Genomic DNA, 19,135 nt, shown 5'->3' with positions numbered 1-19,135 from the left:
AGAAGAATAATAGTGGATAAAGTTTACAATGGACCCAGGAGTGTGAAATTGTATTTCCAGTTCTGTGAACGGTGTATTAGGAAAGTTGATGACTGAATCCTTTATCCAGTCCTTTACTAGTAGGGAGGGAAAATCCTTGGCTTGCAGATAATTGCCATAAAGTTGAGGAGCAGAAAAATTCCTCTGTTAAGCATTAAAGCCCCATTGGTAATAGTTTAATTATTTCTTGATGCATTTAGAATATAAAAAAAGAAATAACACCAGCATGCTAATATCATGTCCATTTCACCTAACAAAAAAATGAAAAGATTAGATTGCCTGTCCAAAACATTTAGATTGCTGTGATTCTCTTTCCTCCTTCAGCTGATGAAAGCTGCCATATGGCCTAAATAGTGGCTTGCCTATTTAGACAACAATGTAATATACCTAGTGCATGATGAAACACCAGCTCCCTGCTGAGAAATTGGAGCAGTAGTCAGCTTTCCTCAGCTGGAAGGACACTGTTCATTAAATCCTGCAATCTGGATTCTGTAGCAGACAACAAAAGACTGAACAGGACTTTATTCAAAGTTCTTCAGCTCACAAATACATAGCAGATTTGGAAATCCATGTAGCATCTTCCAACCAGTAGTACTTTATTTTAATATGCAGAGCCATCATTAGAATAAATAGCAGCCAGTTTATTTAATCATCTCTGTACCAAAGTTATCTGTAAAGCAAAAATCTGCCTCTAGGGCCCTCTACAGTTTCCGATCTTTGGCTCCTACTTCAAACGAAGTATGTGCACATGTTTTTGACATGCCATCTACCAAATTGTTGGATGTCTCTTTTTTTTAAACTACTATTCTAGCCCATCCCTAAGCTAGGGCAGTGTCTGATATGATGAACAGGGCCAGTTCACATTCATCTAAAGTGCCAACTAACCATTTGACTCATTTCTCTTTCTTGTATCAGCATAATTCATCTCTTTGTCACCAAATTATTGCTTCAAGGCAACTGCACACTGTTATGTTGCTAATTTGACTTTATTTTCAATCTCTAATCAAATGTTAATGTGACATTGCAAGTTGAGTAATTATATTCTGAGTGTAATTTATATAGGAAATGAAGTGACAATAACTGGATAGGTGCCACTGTGTCCGCTAGGCTTTACTGCTTCTTGAAAAGAGAATGGTGCCACACTTTTTCATAGGACCATACAACTGGAGATAGAAAAGCCCTGTTATGGCATCTAGTCTATCTCCCTCCTCATTCACCAAAGGGCATTAACTTTTATTCACTGGTTTTAAGCAATGGCTCCTATGCATGATGCTGGAGTTGGCTTGCCACCACCTTCACAATAATTTTCTGTAAGGGCATTGGGCAGAAAATGGCAAAAAATGTTAACATCAAAGGTGGCATGTTGATACAATTAACTACGGCCATGATCATCTTCCCGCTAAAATCAATACTAAAAGTCCCACTGATTTCAGTGGTGCTGAGTCAATAACTATATGTATACCTCTGCAAAGTCCTAAGTTCTTCTTTGAGTGATGGTCCCTATTGTATTCCACTGTGGGTCACGTGTGAGCACCATGCACCTGGAGCCGGAGCATTTGAAAGTAGTGCCTGTTGGTCCGTGCATCAGTGCGGGTGGGGCAGACCAACCGCCTCTCAAGTTCTTTCTCACCGCCGCATGGTCCGGGTGGGAACCTCCAGTGTCCGTAGCTTCGACTTCATCCTACAAAATAAGAATTAGGTTTAGTTTTGTAAATAGGTTTTACAGTTTTTATAGTCTATAGTTTAATGTTTTATGGATTTATTGATATTTAGACTTAGTCTCTCAGGGGATCTCCCCCCAGCCCTGTACACCATTCGAGTACTAGACTATGCCCTGGACTCTGGGCTTCAAACTCTTCACTTTGTGCCTGCATACCTTCTGAGTCAGCAATGACCATCGTGCTGCTTGTATTACCTTGGGGAAGCCCACATCACTGTGAGGTGCAGTATCTGCCCATCATTCCCCAGCCATACCCAAGAAGGGCAGGAATTTTGTCTCTGCAAATACCTCATGGAGAAGGCCAGGAGGGCCCAGATCAGACCCAGGCCATGGAATCCTGTTGTATGTTGGTCTAATTCAGTAAGGAGTGCATCTTCTGCTGCAAAATCTGACTCAGGAGATTCAACCGCACATACTCTCTGTTGGGATGTCGTTGGGAATCCTGGAAGCACTCTCAGAAGCATAAGACTCAGACCTGGTCTACACTGGGGGAGGGGGGGAGAGATCGATCTAAGATACTCAACTTCAGCTACGAGAATAGCGTAGCTGAAGTCGACGTATCTTAGATCGACTTAGAATCACTTGCTTCGCGTCCTCGCGGTACAGGATCAATGGCCGCCACTCCCCCATCGACTTTGCTGCCACCTCTTGCCGAGCTGGAGTTCAGCAGTCGATGGGAGAGTGATCGGGGATCGATTTATCGCGTCTACACTACACGTGATAAATCGATCCCCGATAGATCGATCACTACCTGCCAATCCGGCGGGTAGTGTAGTCGTACCCCAAGTCTTCCTCTAAATCCACTCAAAGAAGTCAGATTCGGCTCTAAGCAAGCCCATCAGCTTGGCCTGTGAGGACTTAGCATATCCTAAGTCCCAGAGGCACAACAAGAAAGCCCATAAGCACTGGGCTACATCAGTACAAGACTGTGATCTGTCAGTACCATCATCCTCAGCACCTCCAAACCCCAGGATCCATTGGCATTGACAAGTCCAATTGCTATAAGCTTCAGGCACCCTCTTCCTCTTCAGCTCCAGGGGTTTGAACAAGTAGAACCGCTTTTACACCAGGGAGATCTGAATCCGTTGCCACTCCACAAAGCATTTTCTCTGGATGGAGTTTGTTGCCCGTTCCATACAGAGAATACAAGTCCCCTCCAACGGCACTGACGGTATTACTACTGGAACCGGAATCAGCATTCTCTTCATTGGGAGATTCCTAACCATCCAGTGAACCTTTGGGGACTGCTCTCACAAGCATATCCTCAAACAAGAGGTGAACTCCCTATTACAGCAAGGAGCTATACAATACATCCTTCCTCAATACCAAGTCAGTGGGTTTTACTTGACTTATTTCCTGGTACCCAAAAAGAAGAGCAGTTGGAGACCAATCCTCGACCTTTGCCATCAAAACTGCTTCATTCGCAAGCTCAGATTTTGCATGTTCACATTCGCATCTATAATCCCATCTTTAGAAAAGGGCATGTAGTTTATAGCTCTCAACATGAAAGATGCCTACTTTCACATAGATGTTCATCACACTCACGGATGCTTCCTCAGATTATGGTGGGCTCTGACCATTTTCAGCACATAGTGTTCCCTTTCTGAATAGAGACCTCCCTCAGATTCTATACCAATGTATTCTTGGTACTAGCAGCTCATATCAGACAATGTTGTCTCATTATCTTCCACTATCTCAATGACTGGCTCCTTGTCGCCAAGTCCCACCAGGAAACCTATGTGCCAACTTCTGTGATGCTGCACCTTCTTTTCTCACTGGGAGTCAGAGTAAACAGAAAAATCTGTTCTTAACCCCATACAATCTCAGAACTTCATCACAGTCACCTTGAATTCTATCACTGAAAGAACATACCTGCCCCAGGACAGATTCCAGCCCATGAAAAATATCATAGCTCAGATCACAAACAACCCTTGAAAACCAGTCAACATATGTCTTTCTCTTAGGTCATATGGCCTCAGGCACCTAGGCCACCCTGTTTGCAAGGCTCCACCTTCATTGCCTTCAAATGTGGCTGCAGTCAGTATACTCTCAAAACCGCCATTACACGAACCTCATTATAATAACCAAGGTAGTGTCTTTCCTGCTACAAATGGACAAATACTTGCCCGATATATGTAGGCATCCCCATTATCCCTTCTTCTCTGGAAAGAACCATTATTACAAATGTGAAGGGATCCACAGGGTACAAACTGGAACTATGGGACCGCTATGCCCCTTAACTCTCCAGCTTGGGCTGTCTCTCACAATGCTATGCCAGTGACAAACAGCAAACCCCTCCAGGCACCGTGAACACTCAGCCATAAGCATGTGGAGACTCACATCCAGCTAAATTGTATTAATGGTCTCTAAACCGCTCATGAATCATACAGAAAGAGGCACTGGCTAATCTCCCCAGCCCCCAGCCATGCACCCAGAACTATACTGTTTTACACTGCTCAAGACTCCCTTGGACAGTGCAAGCTCATTAATTAGTTCGCCACTCTGACAAAGGGTAGTGGCTCTTGTTAACTTCATCTGAAATTCCCCAAGCACGTCAACCAAATCCACATTGTTTTAGGTAAAATATAAAACAGATTTATTAACTACAGAAAGATAGATTTTAAGTGATTATAAGTAGCAGGCATAGAAATAAAAATTGGTTAAAAAAAAATAGAAATGCAGTCTAAATTCTAACTTTAACAGACTAAGCAAGATTTGACTCAGAGCTATTCTCGCCCTAATAGATGTGACAGGCAGCTCAGAGTCCTTAATACACAGGCTGTATTCCCTTTGAGATAGGGAGGAGAGAGTCCCAGTGATGATGTCCCTGTCCCTTTTTATACTTTCTTGCAACTGCTAAAAAGATCCTTGCTGTGACGTGGATTAGGCCACCTTCATTGCATACATGCCGTCTCTGAGGAGTCTCTGGGATGGCCATTGGGAGAGTGGATTCCCCTTAATGGCCCATAAACACATGTCTGGTTGGTCCTGATGTAAATCTGTCTTACTGGATGCTCCTTTGTTGCCACTGAAAGGCTGACTGTGGATGTTTCCCAACCTGACAACATATTTTAGTAACACACACATAGCAAAACTTCATAACTTCAGATTCAATGGTAACACACATAATTCAACAGGATATTAATGTTCAACAAATCAAGACTTATTAAATGATGCCTCACACATCATAATCATATCGCAGTGGTGAACATGGGGTTCCTGGTTGCTATTCTGAGGTACACAGTGTCACAACAAATGCATCCCTATTAAGTTGGGGAGTCCACACGAAAATCCAAATAGCATTAGGTACCTGGACACCTTGGGAATCCAGGATGCATACCAATATCCTGGAGTTGCAAGACGTTTCTTCCATTCATCCATACTCGCCATGTCCTTATAATGTCAGGCAATGTTATGACTGTCTTCTGCATCAACAAGCAGGAAGGAGCAAGATCCATCTTCCTGTGAGCAGAAGTGGTCAGCCTGTGGAACTGGTGCATCAGCAATTGAATCATCCTGTCAGCAGCCTCCCTTCCAGGGAAGCAAAGTATGGTTGCAGATGTAACAGATATTTTGCAGTCAACCACAAATGGGAGCTCTATGACTTGGTATCATGCAATACTTTCACTCTATGAGGAACCCCAATTAGGGATCTGTTCACCTCTCAAGAAAACAGGAAATGCCTCACATATTGCTCCAGAGGAGCCCTAGGTCACCACTCCCAGGGCGACACTCTGCTTCTTCCTTGATCAGATCAGTTCAACTATACCTTCCGTCCGCTACCGCTCCTGCCATGAGTTCTACACAAAATCCAGCAGGACAGAGTCATCCTGATTGCCCACTTCTGTTCCAGGTAGTTTTGGTTTCCCAACCTCCTATGCATGTCACCCAACCCACCTATCATCCTCCCAATGTTTCCCAAACTCCTGACTCAGTGGAACGGCAAGATCAAGCACCCCAATCCACATTCACTCCACCTCAGGGATTGGTATTTGGATGGGCATCCTTCTTAGAATGTTCATACTCCACAACCATGTGAGACATCTTTTCTAATAGTAGAAAGGACTCTGCTAAAAGATGTTACATAGCTAAATGGAGGCGTTTTGTTTCTTGGGCACATCAAAGAGGCATTCTCCCAAAAACTGCAGATATTCCTCTCATCTGGACTATATCCTCTCTCTGAAGACATTAGGATTGCCCATCAGCTCCTTGTGATTCTGCTTGGCAGCAATCAGTGCATACCATCCCCTTCTTAGAACTATTCGGTCTTTGCACATCCACTGACAATAGATTTTGGAAAGGACTAATAAGAACCTTCCCACCTATTCAGAAGACTACTTCCCAGCTGTACTTAAACCTTGTTCTCTTGGTATTCAAAGGACCACCCTTTGAACCTTTAGCTTCTTGCTCCATGTCTCTCTTTTCCTAGAAGATCACTTTCCTTGTAGCCATCACCTCAGCTAGAAGGGTTGGTTGGCAAGTATGGAGAAATGATGGCAGAGCCTCCTTACACTACATTCCATAAGAACAAGGTTTCTTTGCTTCTACATCCCAAATTCACCCCTAAAGTATTTTCAGGATTTCACCTTAACTAATCCATTCACTTACCAGTATTCTTCCCAAAACTGCATGCATCTGCAGAAAAATGAAGACTCCATTCCTTCGATGTTCAGCGGGTCTTAGTCTTTTACCTGAAAAGAACAAAACCAATCAGGAAATCCACAAGACTATTTGTTGCTATAGCAGAAAGAATTAGGGGGCATATCATCTCCACCTAGAGCAGTAGGTGCAATATACCATGCAATGCCACCCTTACCGTAAATTAATTAATTGTAACAGTTATGTTTTCACTTATTCTGCTAATTTAAAATGCTCTTGGTAGACATATGCCCATGTTGAAATGAAAGGTACTATATTGATTTGAATCGTATTGCTGTCATATAACAAATACTAAACCTTATGTTTTTTTAGATGTACAGGTAGTGTATATATAGTGTGTGGATGCAGCCCATATAACACATAGATAGCTGTATATGCGGCCCACAATGGTAAATAGGTTAAGAACCACTGACCTATAGGATCTCCAAATGGATCTCTGGCTGCATTCTACTCTGCTATCAGCTATCGAACCCCCCACTCCCTCAAATGGGGAAAGAGCTCGTTCCACCAGAGCACAAACTACAACTATGGCATCACTTAAGGATGTTCCCCTCCTTGACATCTGTAAGACAGCCACGTGGGGCTCCATTCACATGTTTGCAAAACATGTCCCGGTACGGGACTCCTCTGCTGATGCCGCCTTTGGGATGGCAGTCCTCCGCTCAGCCCTACAGTCTACATCCTCGTGCCCTCCTCCTACTTAGGTATTGCTTGTCAGTCACCCACGGTGGGATACAATAGGGACATCGCTCAAAGAAGAAAAGGAAGTTACTGGCCTGAAACTGGAGGGTCTTTGAGATGTGTGGTTTCAATCTGTAGTCTACTATCCGCCCTCCTAAATAATAAGATGGGTGAACTAGAGTGCCTCGTGTTAAAGGAGGATATTGATATAATAGGCATACCAGAAACCTGGTGGAGTGAGGACAATCAATAGGACACAATCATTCTGGGGTACAAAATATATCGGAAGGACAGAACAGGTCAGGCGGGGGTGGAGGGGGAGTGGCACTATATGTGAAAGAAAATGTAGAATCAAATGAAGTAAAAATCTTAAATGAATCCACATGTTCCATAGAATCTCTATGGATAGTAATTCCATGCTCTAATAAGAATATAACAGTAGGGATCTATTATTGACCATCTGACCAGGACAGTGATAGTGATTATGAAATGCTAAGGGAGATTAGAGAGGCTATCAAAATAAAGAACTCAATAATAGTGTGGGATTTCAATTAACCCCATATTGACTGGGTACATGTCACCTCAGGATGAAAGGCAGAGACAAAATTTCTCAATACTTTAAATGACTGCTTCTTGGAGCAGCTGGTACAGGAACCCACAAGGGGAGAGGCAATTCTCGATTTAGTCCTGAGTGGAGCACAGGATCTGGTCCAAGAGGTAACTATAACAGGACCTCTTGGAAATAGTGACCATAATATAATAACCATTTAACATTCTTGTGGTGGGAAGAACACCTCAGCAGCCCAACACTATGGCATTTAATTTCAGAAAGGGGAACTATGCAAAAATGAGGAGGTTAGTTAAACAGAAATTAAAAGGTACAGTGAGTAGAGTGAACACTTTTCAAAAACACCATAATAGAGGCGCAACTTAAATGTATACCCCAAATTAAAAAACACAGTAAAAGAACTAAAAAAGAGCCACTGTGGCTTAACAACCAAGTAAAAGAAGCAGTGAGAGATAAAAAGGCATCTTTTAAGAAGTGGAAGTCAAATCCTAGTGAGGTAAATAGAAAGGAGCATAAACATTGCCAAATTAAGTGTAAAAATGTAATAAGAAAAGCCAAAAAGGAGTTTGAAGAACAGCTAGCCAAAAACTCAAAAGGTAATAACAAAATGTTTTTTAAGTACATCAGAAATAGGAAGCCTGCTAAATAAACAGTGGGGCCCCCTGGACAATCAAGATACAAAGGAGCACTTAAAGACGATAAAGTCATTACAAAGAAACTAAATTAATTCTTTGCTTCAGTGTTCCTGGCTGAGGATGTTAGGGAGATTCCCAAACCCGAGCCGTCCTTTTTAGGTGACAAATCTGAGGAATTATCACATATTGAAGCGTCATTAGAGGAGGTTTTGGAATTAATTGATAAACTTAACAGTAACAAGTCACCGAGACCAGATAGCATTCACCCAAGAGTTCTGAAAGAACTGAAATGTGAAATTGCAGAACTATTAACTATGGTTTGTAACCTGTCCTTTAAATCAGCTTCTGTTCCCAATGACTGGAAGATAGCTAATGTAACACCAGTATTTTAAAAAGGGCTCTAGAGGTGATCCCGGCAATTACAGACCGGTAAGTCTAATGTCAGTACTGGGCAAATTAGTTGAAACAATAGTAAAGAATAAAATTGTCAGACACCTAGAAGAACATAAATTGTTGGCCAAAAGTCAACATGGTTTCTGTAAAGGGAAATCATGTCTTACTAATCTATTAGAGTTCTTTGAAAGGGTCAACAAACATGTGGACAAGGGGGATCCAGTGGACATAGTGTACTTAGATTTCCAGAAAGCCTTTGACCAGGTCCCTCACCAAAGGCTCTTACGTAAATTAAGTTGTCATGGGATAAGAGGGAAAATCCTTTCATGGATTGAGAACTGGTTAAAAGACAGGGAACAAAGGGTAGGAATAAATGGTAAATTTTCAGAATGGAGAGGGGTAACTAGTTGTGTTCCCCAAGGGTCAGTCCTCGGACCAATCCTATTCAACTTATTCATAAATGATCTAGAGAAAGGGGTAAACAGTGAGGTGGCAAAGTTTGCAGACGATACTAAACTGCTCCAGATAGTTAAGACCAAAGTAGACTGTGAAGAACTTCAAAAAGATCTCATAAAACTAAGTGATTGGGCAAAAAAATGGCAAATGAAATTTAATGTGGCTAAATGTAAAGTAATGCACATTGGAAAAAAATAACCCCAACTATACATACAATATGATGGGGGCTAATTTAGCTACAGCAAATCAGGAAAAAGATCTTGGCATCATCATGGATAGTTCTCTGAAGACATCCACGCAGTGTGCAGCGGCAGTCAAAAAAGGAAACAGGATGTTAGGAATCATTAAAAAGGGGATAGAGAATAAGACAGAGAATATATTATTGCCCTTATATAAATCCATAGTATGCTCACATCTTGAATACTGCGTACAGATGTGGTCTCCTCATCTCAAAAAAGATATACTGGCATTAGAAAAGGTTCAGAGAAGGGCAACTAAAATGATTAGGGGTTTGGAATGGGTCCCATATGAGGAGAGATTTAAAAGGCTAGGAATTTTCAGCTTGGAAAAGAGGAGACTAAGGGGGGATATGTTAGAGGTATATAAAATCATGAGTGGTGTGGAGAAAGTGAATAAGGAAACATTGTTTACTTGTTCCCATAATATAAGAACTAGGGGCCACCAAATGAAATTAACGGGCAGCAGGTTTAAAACAAATAAAAGGAAGTTCTTCACACAGCGCGCAGTCAACCTGTGGAACTCCTTGCCTGAGGAGGTTGTGAAGGCTAGGACTATAATGGTTTAAAAGAGAACTAGATAAATTCATGGAGGTTAAGTCCATTAATGGCTATTAGCCAGGATGGGTAAGGAATGGTGTCCCTAGCCTCTGTTTGTCAGAGGGTGGAGACGGATGGCAGCAGAGAGATGACTTATGTTCTTATGTTCTCCTTCCCGTCTGCTTCAGCTCCATCTGATTTGTGGTAGAGAAGGAACTGTAGAGGCAGTCAATCCGCCCCACCCTTTATCCTGTGGGATGGAGACACAGCATGAGCCAGGGTGCACGGAAAGACCACCAGACATGACTTTCAAATTCTCCGGCTCTGGGCACATAGTGCACATGTATAAGCTACAGTGGGACCACAAATCTCAAAGAACCTTCAGTTACAGGTCAATAACTTACCCTTTTAGCCACTGCTAGCTAGCACTGGCTATTTCTAGGAGTCAGTTTGCCCCTTATTCTCTTATTGTTTTCCTACTCACTGCTCCTTGCAGAGATCTTCCTTGTGCTAATCCAAACTACTAAGGAGTCATTTAATATGGGCCAACTCATTTATTTCATCCCTATTTAATTTTTCTTAGCTCTATCATTTGGGCATCTAGAGGTGCCTGTCCAGAAAGTCTGTTGCATTTATGCATTATTTCAGGAAATTCTGCTTGCGGACCTAGATTTGTAAGTCCACATATTTTCCACTCAGTTTTACATGGTGCAGATATAGATGTACTTTTGTTTGTACAGGCTTCTTTGGAAATGTATATTGTGTAGCAGTCTGAAAACTGACCTACTTATTTAAATACTGACATGTAGGAAGATAACTGGGAGCATCACTCATTTAGGCTCTTACTTGGATTGTTGTTCATATGTTTTAATATTACAGATAGTCAATATGAATGCCCATAATCCTCAAAACATCTTTACCTTAAAACTTTTATTACTACATATGTTTTACTTTGACTTTTTAAAAGGTACGTGTGCATTGTAATTGATCCACTTGGTTTGAGCATTGGCCTGTTAAACCCAGGGTTGTGAGTTCAATCGTTGAGGGGGCCATTTAGGGAACTGGGGTTTAAAAAAAACTGTCTGGGGATTTATACTGCTTTGAGCAGGGGTTGGACTAGATGATCTCCTGAGGTCCCTTCCAACACTGATATTCTATGAACACTTTCCGTATACTTTTGAGTTGTATGGTGCCATCTGTGAAGCAGTCCCATGATAGCGAAGTACAAATCGTGGCTTTCCCATTTAATTAAACTGTTGAGTTAATCACAGTTATGTAAAAGATGGGCTATAAAAATAAACTGATGTCTGTAGCGTTGTTTAGTGCTTTCAAATAGCCATTTCTCTTTAGGACTGTGATTAGCATTTGTTTTATAATGTTCCAGGGAACAATTGTCCAAAAAGGTTGTGTAATTAAAGTAAACCTACATAAGAGTTGAATTACAGATTCGTTGTAGTCTAACACCTAAAATCACTAATTGGAACTGAAGAAATAGTTAAGCTCTAGGCCAGCAGGGCCCCACCCTCCACCCCATTTCCTGCCGGCACTGGCTGCGCGCTGCAGTGGCTGGTGAGTGTGGGTAGGTGCCAGGCAGCAGCCTGTTAAGTGTCAGCTTTGCTGCCCACAGATCTGCCATTTATGTCCTCCCCTTCTCGCTGTCTTCTCCCTGCTTTGCCCCTTCACCCCCACAGCCCTGCTGCTCCTCCTCCATATCCCATCCCATTCCCAGTGCTGTGCGGAGAACCAGCCCCTTGTTGGAGCGCTCAGCTCCTTCCTTCCCCCACTGCCTCTGGCTGGGTCGACCCTCTGACCTGGGGCGCTGGCCAGGAGGAGCCAAGCCCTGCATGTGCCAAAGCCCCGCCCAGTGCTGGCACACGGAAGCCTCTCTGCCCTTCAACTAAACTCTGGAGTGGGGGGGAAGCAGTTTCCAGCCTGTTCATGCCCCGACCCTGCAGGCTCCATAACAACCCTCCCCAGGCAGGAGCTTAGCACCCTCTTCACCCTCCACCCACCCTGCCCCCAGGGACAGTGGAGCTGCTCTGTCCCCTAGGCACCCTCCCCTGCTGGGCCACCTCTCTGGCTGGGTTCGCTGAAGCCCCCTGCAGTCAGGTTCCCTGGGCCCTTTGTGCACAATGCATCCTTAGAGTTTAACCCCTTCTTGCCCGCACTGTAGCCAGAGGCGGCTGGGTTATGTCTGTGGCCAGCAGAAGCCTGGAGGTGTTAGCTGTCTTTCATCACTGTGCGGGCAGGAAGGGACAAGCTGCTTCCAGCCACAGGGGATGGTGGGGGAAGAGATGAGCTCTGCAAAGACACGGGCCAAGTCACCCCTTCCCCTGCTGCTGGAAGCAGTTCCTGTCCCTTCCCTCCACCCAGTGCCAAAAGGCTGCTGCTGGCCACATTCTGGTGTAAACCCTGGCAGAAATCTGGGGCGGGGGAGGGTATGTGACCCTGCATGCCCCCCCCCCCACCCATGTATTGCCTCAGACAGACGCAGTGCCAGGTACCTGGAGAGGCAGGTCCATCCTGGGGGCCCAGCCCAGCATGGAGAGCGGAGAGCGCTGGGCAGGGAGGGTTGGGTCAGTTAGTCATTCCCCCCTGTGTGAGAGAGGTATATGGGAATGTGTGTGTGTCACCCCTCCCCATGTGAACTCTAAAGCCTTAAAGATAAGAAGGTAATAATAATAATAATATATGGAGATATACTATCTCATAGAGCTGGAAGGGACCCCAAAAGGTCATTGAGTCCAGCCTACTGTCTTCACTAGCTGGACCAAGTACTGATTTTACCCCAGATCCCTAAATGCCCCCCTCAAGGATTGAGCTCACAACCCTGGGTTTAACAGGCCAATGTTCAAACCACTGAGCTATCCCTCTCCCCTAGCCCACAGGTAAATAAAAAGAATCCAACTATGCAGTATTTCTTTTTAACAGGGGCTCAGTCAACCTGATGTTAATTTGACTTGTTTGTACTGCATAGTTCTGATTGATTGCTGTTGAACTCACTTGAATACCAGTAATTTTACCAGGCATTCTGCATTCAGCATAGGGAAATATGGTCATCCTACCCAATATGCTTTGTTCATCTATTTGTAATTTAGTTTTTAACATTTGTTATGATACTATAGCTGGCAGGAAACAGGTTTCCCATAATGTGAGTGTTTTGAGATTTCAACATTTTTTTCTTGCCCTGAAATGGGACACAGTAAAAATCTTGACAATTTTTCCGAACCAAAAATCTCCGAAAAAGTCAGAACAGCTCAGCTGAAATGTTTCATTTTGATAATTTTTGAAATGTTTTGTAAAATAAAAAGATTGAAAGTGAAACATTTCTTTTGCTGTAAATTAGCTTAAATTTTGAAACAAAAAGACATTTTGACCCAAAAAAGCAGAACATTTTGTTTCAAAAAAATTTAAACCAGGAAATTTGTCAGCACTGACCCTTTCCCATGAATACTTTCGGTTTAGACTTTCTGGCAAAAAATTCTTTGTTGAAATATTCCTAATTAGCGCTATATAATATGTAGTAGTTAATGTTCTGTTGCATAACAAATTATGTACTACAAAACTTCACTAACGCATCTTCATTGAGCAGGGGGAAAAGACTGGGGCAAAGCAAATGATGGGGTATAAATATTAGCAAATTTCAAATTAACAATATTCTTCTATAGTGTCAATTTAAAGCATTAACGTATGTGAGAGTAATATCTATACCCACGTGTGTACTGGACACTTTTGGTGACTTCAGTGGGGAGCCTTGCCTGAGCCGGGCCCTGTTATGTTCTTGCACAGGTATGGTATCTGAAGGTAACTTTGGCCCTTATCCAGCAACTGCATGCATTTGTGGATTCAGGGGTCTACCCACGTGGAGCCAGTTGCAGGACTGAGGCTCTTGTTATCCAGTATGAATCTACTATCACAGATGCTTTAGATTTACTATGTAGCCTTAATAGGAAAAGTAGTAAAATGTTAATTAATATCCCAAATGTTTCCCCATGTTAATATTAGGAAGTTGTATCTCTAATAACTGTTATTAATATTATTTATTATAATATTATTATTTATTATTATATTGATATTATTTTCATTATAAGCATCAAATTGTGTTACCAAACTTGTTGGAATATTGACCCAGTCCCTCCACTCACCTGACTATTCCTACTAACATCAACAGAACTTCTTGGATGAGTCAGATCAGCAAGATAAGTTTGAAACTGGATAGATTATTTCAGGCATCTTAAGAAAAATCATTTAAAAATTTAACTAATTGTTATGTGTATATATTTAGAAAAACTAAGCAGAAATCATTGCCTTTAAACCAAACTGATTTCCTTTAGTTTCTTGAAGAGAACCAGACTCTGTCAGAATTACCCCGGGAACCTTAATGAGCAGCAGCAGCAAAAATGGTGTTGTGTACTGAATTATTATTTGTTAGCACTAAATCACTTTCTAGCTGTGAAGTTTCACATGGTTCACTGACCTTTTCATTTCCTCTGTGTGTGTGTGTTTGTGTTTGTGTGTTTTTCCCCTTTCCCCAGAGATTTGCCTTTTGACTAAGGGCCGCCGCACCGCCAGCGTCAGAGCCGATACGTACTGCCGTCTCTATTCCCTCTCCGTGGACAATTTCAACGAGGTTCTAGAGGAGTACCCCATGATGAGAAGGGCCTTTGAAACGGTGGCCATTGACAGACTAGACAGAATAGGTATTATTTTCTTTGATATTTGACTTTATTCTTAAAACATTAACTTTTTTTCTGAGTGGAAATCTAATATTCCAAAATTAAACCCTTTTTTAAAAAAAAATTACCTTACTTTTCCACTGCAGGAATATTCTGTTGTCTTATGAATAAGAAATGTGGTAAGACAAGAAGTTCTGGGGTTTATTTTCTATACCTTAAGTATCAAGACTGTTATTTATTAATCATGCATAGTGATGTTAATATGCAACACATTGTTCATTGCTATAGGTTAGTGAAAAATAGATAATATTTCCCTGGCCCATATAGTTTATAGTCAAAGAAACCAATGCTGGGAGGAGCTGAGTGCTTTCAACACCCACAAAAGCCAATGGGAGTTGAAGCCACTCTGTGCTTTGCTTGAAGCCCTCATTTACCTCACAAGCTGGTTGCTATGGATTTGATTTCCAAAGGTGCTGAGCATCTGCAACTTGAATTGAAATCGCTGGAATCTGCTGATGTTCAGAAAATCAGGTCTAAGATGTCCAAGTGAAAGACAAAGTGATGAGGTAGAGTCTCCGCCACTTGAAATCTTTAAATCAAGATTGGGTTTGTTTCTCAAAGTTATGCTCTAGTTCAACTAGTGGTTGTGGGCTTAATACAGAAGTTATTTGGCCTTTGTTATGATGGAGATCAGACTAGATCATCACAGTGGTTCCTTCTCGCTTTAAAATCTGTGACTCCTGCAAGATGCTGGACACTTTGAACTCCCACAAGTACCTTCCAGGATCAGACCCTAACGGAACAGAGAGACAGAATTTTCACTCAGTAAGGTGTTGCCGCTAGAGTTTAAACACTTCACCAAAGTGATTTAGTTTTAACAGTTTCTTCAAGCGGAGATTATAGGGAGATTGAAGTATGTTAGTCATAGGGGCACAAGAAGCAGCATAGAAGAAGGTGTACACTGCTTAAAATTTACTATGAAAAACAGGCAAATAATTCAATATTTATAACAAACCTTTGCTAACATTTATTCAGCAAATACATTTAAAAATATTTGTGCAAACCTTTTTGAGACATAAAAAGGGACACCAGCTGTTGAGAATGTGGTGCACTGAGTTAGCAAATCAAGATGCTGCAAGTTCTTTTGTTCTGGGATCATATCTTTGTTTGCATCTTGCACAGAACTAAGCATGTGGTCAATGCTTAACAAATAATAAATATTATTAATGGTAGTATTTAATAGAGTTTCTATTAATAGGAATCTACAGATGACAAAAATAGTACAAATTCTCATATAAAAATAAGATCAATTTTTTTTTGTTATTCTTGTATGTCTGATTCAATTGACCCACAGAGAAATATTGCCTGCCTGCACCTTCACAGATGGGCAGAACACTGACAGTTATTAGTCAAACCATAACCTTTGAGAGATCCCAGGTATTCAATTTACAGTGGTCATTACACAACCAGGTACCACATAAGCAGTGAGTTTATATTAGGTCACAGATATTTAGAGAGATTACGTCTCTCCGTCTGGTAGTCACTAGTTACAAATGTCTAATAATTAGTTCCAGGAAATGTGCTAAATGGCAGATATATTTATAACTTATGTAACAGTTTATATTCAGGAAATTAGGACAGCTTGATAAAGAGAGAGATGAATTTTTTACAGTTAGTCTAGTCGCTTTTCCCACCCCCTGTTGTTTGGTAAATTTTCATGGTTACATGTTCAGAATAATTTTAATAATAATGGTGCATTATAAGAAAAGAGGTACCATGCTGCTACAGAAAGTTCACGTATCATTCAATGTACAGGGTCGTTAAGACAGGCAGTTCAGCTACAGAGCATGTGGGGTGTGTAGCAGAGTCAGTTGATCTGGGTTGTGTGCGCAATATGAGAGCTAGGAAAGAAGAATTCTTTCATCCCTCACCCCCTAGGAAGATCATTAGAGCACTAGTATGTAGGCTGTCTGACACCCAGGATGTGAGCTGTACTGCATGACTGATAATGGACTTCGTGTTTTATCATGGTCTTAAGACACCTTGCATGCACTCACACTGTGAGTGTGAGAATCTGTTACTGGGCACCAGACGTGCTAACCCATCTGCTCTTGTACCCCTTTCTTTCTAAAGGAAAGAAGAATTCACTTCTCCTGCAGAAGTTCCAGAAAGATCTCAATACTGGAGTTTTCAACAATCAGGAGAATGAGATCTTGAAGCAGATAGTAAAACATGACAGAGAGATGGTGCAGGCTATTGCCCCAGTTAGTCTACAGCAAATGCCAGCACTGAATTCTAGCTCTTCAACCACTGCATCATCATCGCGAATCAGGACACAGTCTCCTCCTGTGTATACTGCAACCAGCCTATCTCATGGAAACTTGCATTCTCCAACACCGAGCACACAGATGCCCCAGCAAGCTGTCATTCTCTCTCCTTGCTCTTATACTACTGCAGTCTGTAGTCCGCCAGTACAGAGCCCTCTGGCAGGTCGAACTTTTCAGTATGCATCCCCAACTGCTTCACAGTTGTCACTGATGCAGCAGCAGCAGCAGACACCTAGTTCATCGCAGAAAAATGAAGTTCACAAGAGTACACAAGCCCTTCACAACACTAACCTGACAAGAGAAGTGAGGCCTCTCTCTGCCTCACAGCCTTCTTTGCCCCATGAGATTTCCACTTTGATTTCTAGACCTCATCCAACGGTGGGAGAGTCTCTAGCCTCAATTCCACAACCCGTCTCTAGTGTCCAAGGTCCAGGTATGCAGGTTGGGAACAGAGGTACAGTCCCTCAGAGAGTTGCTCTCTTCCGTCAGATGTCTTCAGGAGCAATTCCTCCTAACCGAGGGGCCCCACCACCAACAGCTGTTCTACAAAGGGATTCTTCCACAGTCTTAAACACAGACCAAGAAGGAGACAAACCGCGATTTGCTTCAAACTTATGATCCTTGTTAACTGTGAAAAGCAAAGACATTTTAATAAACTGAGAACATCCCAGAAACTATTTTAGCCTGTTTCCTGATAGACCCTGGCAGCCTACCATGAAACAAAATATTTTAGACAGCTCTGCCCTTCATAACAAATAAAAAGTATAGATCCAAAAAGGAATTTAAAAGACTTGGTTAGAATTTGTCTTTTTTTCATTAAAGGAGGCTAAATTTTGTTGTAATATTATTTATTTGTAATGTGTGTTGACTTTAAAATTAGTCTAGCATATTTCTCTACTTCTGAAGAGATGTCCTATTTTGGGGGTGGGGGTGGGGGAGGAGAGACAAAAACAACCCAATGATAATACACTTTATATGTTAAATGACAGTATTATTTATTCCAGGAAATAAACTTAAAAAAAATCCCTCAAGCTAGCTAGGAAATAGCACCTATTGAATAATAACTTTTAACTTTCATTAATTGCATTTCTGTATAAAAATTGTAAATCATTTATCATGAAAAATCAATCATAATCTCCCATTTTATTGGTCCAAATTTCATTTTAGTGCTTTCCATTGAGAATTAGATTGAAGAAGAAATATACTCCAGCTGTCTGCAGTAGAAGAACTAGCATTATCATTGCTCTGGATAATTGTAATCTCAAAACATGTAAATCATTCTGTTATTTCAGAAAACTGGGTGGACTTCTATCTTCATATTGCAAAAGACTTTTATGAAAACTATAAATATTGTCATTGTAAAAAACTTTTTAGACCCAAACAAAAATAGCTGCTGTGTGGTGTATCATTGCAAGGTCTTTGTTTAGGAATTTAGTTTCAGCTCTTCACTTCCTAACTTACCGTTTTAAAATGTATTAAATCTAAGAGCAACACAACTGTTAAATTGTAATGCAATGGCAACCTACAATGGCAATGTTACTTTTACATGCACTGTTTTTATGCAAAATTGTACGCTTGATCCTGCAAACTACTTGTACTTCACCAATGCCATCACTTTTCCTCCTTGCCCTAAACAACATCTGAAAATATTCCATGCATGCTTTTTAAAAATAAATAAATAAAAAACAATATAAGTTCAGTCAGCCATTGTAGGAAAAGGCTTACAGTATCTCTTTGTCTTTAGAAAATGATAAACATTCATTAATTGTGTCTACCTTAAAATTTCCTATAATGCTGACTTTGAATCTCTGTTTTAAGGCTAGAAGTGAGGTTTTTCATTTAAAGGATTATTCGTAAACCACAGCTTAATTTAGATTTTCAGGTGCTTTCTGTGTCTTCACTGTAGTTTTGTAGTTGACTGTGGTGTTAATTTAAAAGAAATAAATAGAATATAGCATCAAGTCTGTCTGGGATTGCACGATTTGGTCTGTGTATATTGTAATTAAATGGATAGTATATCCTATGGCATGTAGTGTCAAACATAGCCCATAGATACGAGGTTTATTTTTTTAAAGTCTTTAAAAATAGAAGGGAAAAGGTGACAGAAAGCAGGGTTAAAGCATACTGTTTTGTGAACGTTTTCTTTCGTTTGCTGAGATCTTCACATTATCTTGTGATTAGACAGCATCTCCACAAAAGAAGTTC

General features: G+C 41.3%; 1 protein-coding gene and 1 long non-coding RNA gene across 4 annotated transcripts in view; one reads left to right on the top strand and one right to left on the bottom strand.

The window, feature by feature from the left end:
• HCN1 (hyperpolarization activated cyclic nucleotide gated potassium channel 1) overlaps positions 1-18,891 on the top strand; it is a 299,288-nt gene extending 280,397 nt beyond the window's left edge. Inside the window, exons 7-9 of one of the 3 annotated variants that reach the window (XM_024105633.3) lie at positions 14,463-14,627; positions 15,074-15,169; positions 16,737-18,317. In XM_024105633.3, coding sequence (XP_023961401.2) covers positions 14,463-14,627; positions 15,074-15,153 — 245 coding nt within the window. In that variant the 3' untranslated portion in view covers positions 15,154-15,169; positions 16,737-18,317. Of the gene's footprint in view, positions 1-14,462; positions 14,628-15,073; positions 15,171-16,736 lie in introns of those variants that run through there. The other 2 variants (XM_008168717.4, XM_024105634.3) reach the window with 2 other exon arrangements.
• Positions 1,581-15,172, bottom strand: LOC122174410 (uncharacterized). The gene is made up of 3 exons (XR_006176160.2): positions 15,038-15,172; positions 6,368-6,450; positions 1,581-1,720 (listed from the first exon to the last, which is right to left on the bottom strand). It is a non-coding gene; the product is annotated as an uncharacterized LOC122174410 (long non-coding RNA).
• Positions 18,892-19,135: the final 244 nt, after the last annotated feature.

The sequence above is a fragment of the Chrysemys picta genome, chromosome 6, assembly GCF_011386835.1.
Source record: "Chrysemys picta bellii isolate R12L10 chromosome 6, ASM1138683v2, whole genome shotgun sequence".
Classification (NCBI taxonomy): domain Eukaryota; kingdom Metazoa; phylum Chordata; order Testudines; family Emydidae; genus Chrysemys; species Chrysemys picta.
This window is presented reverse-complemented; position numbering and strand designations above follow the sequence as displayed.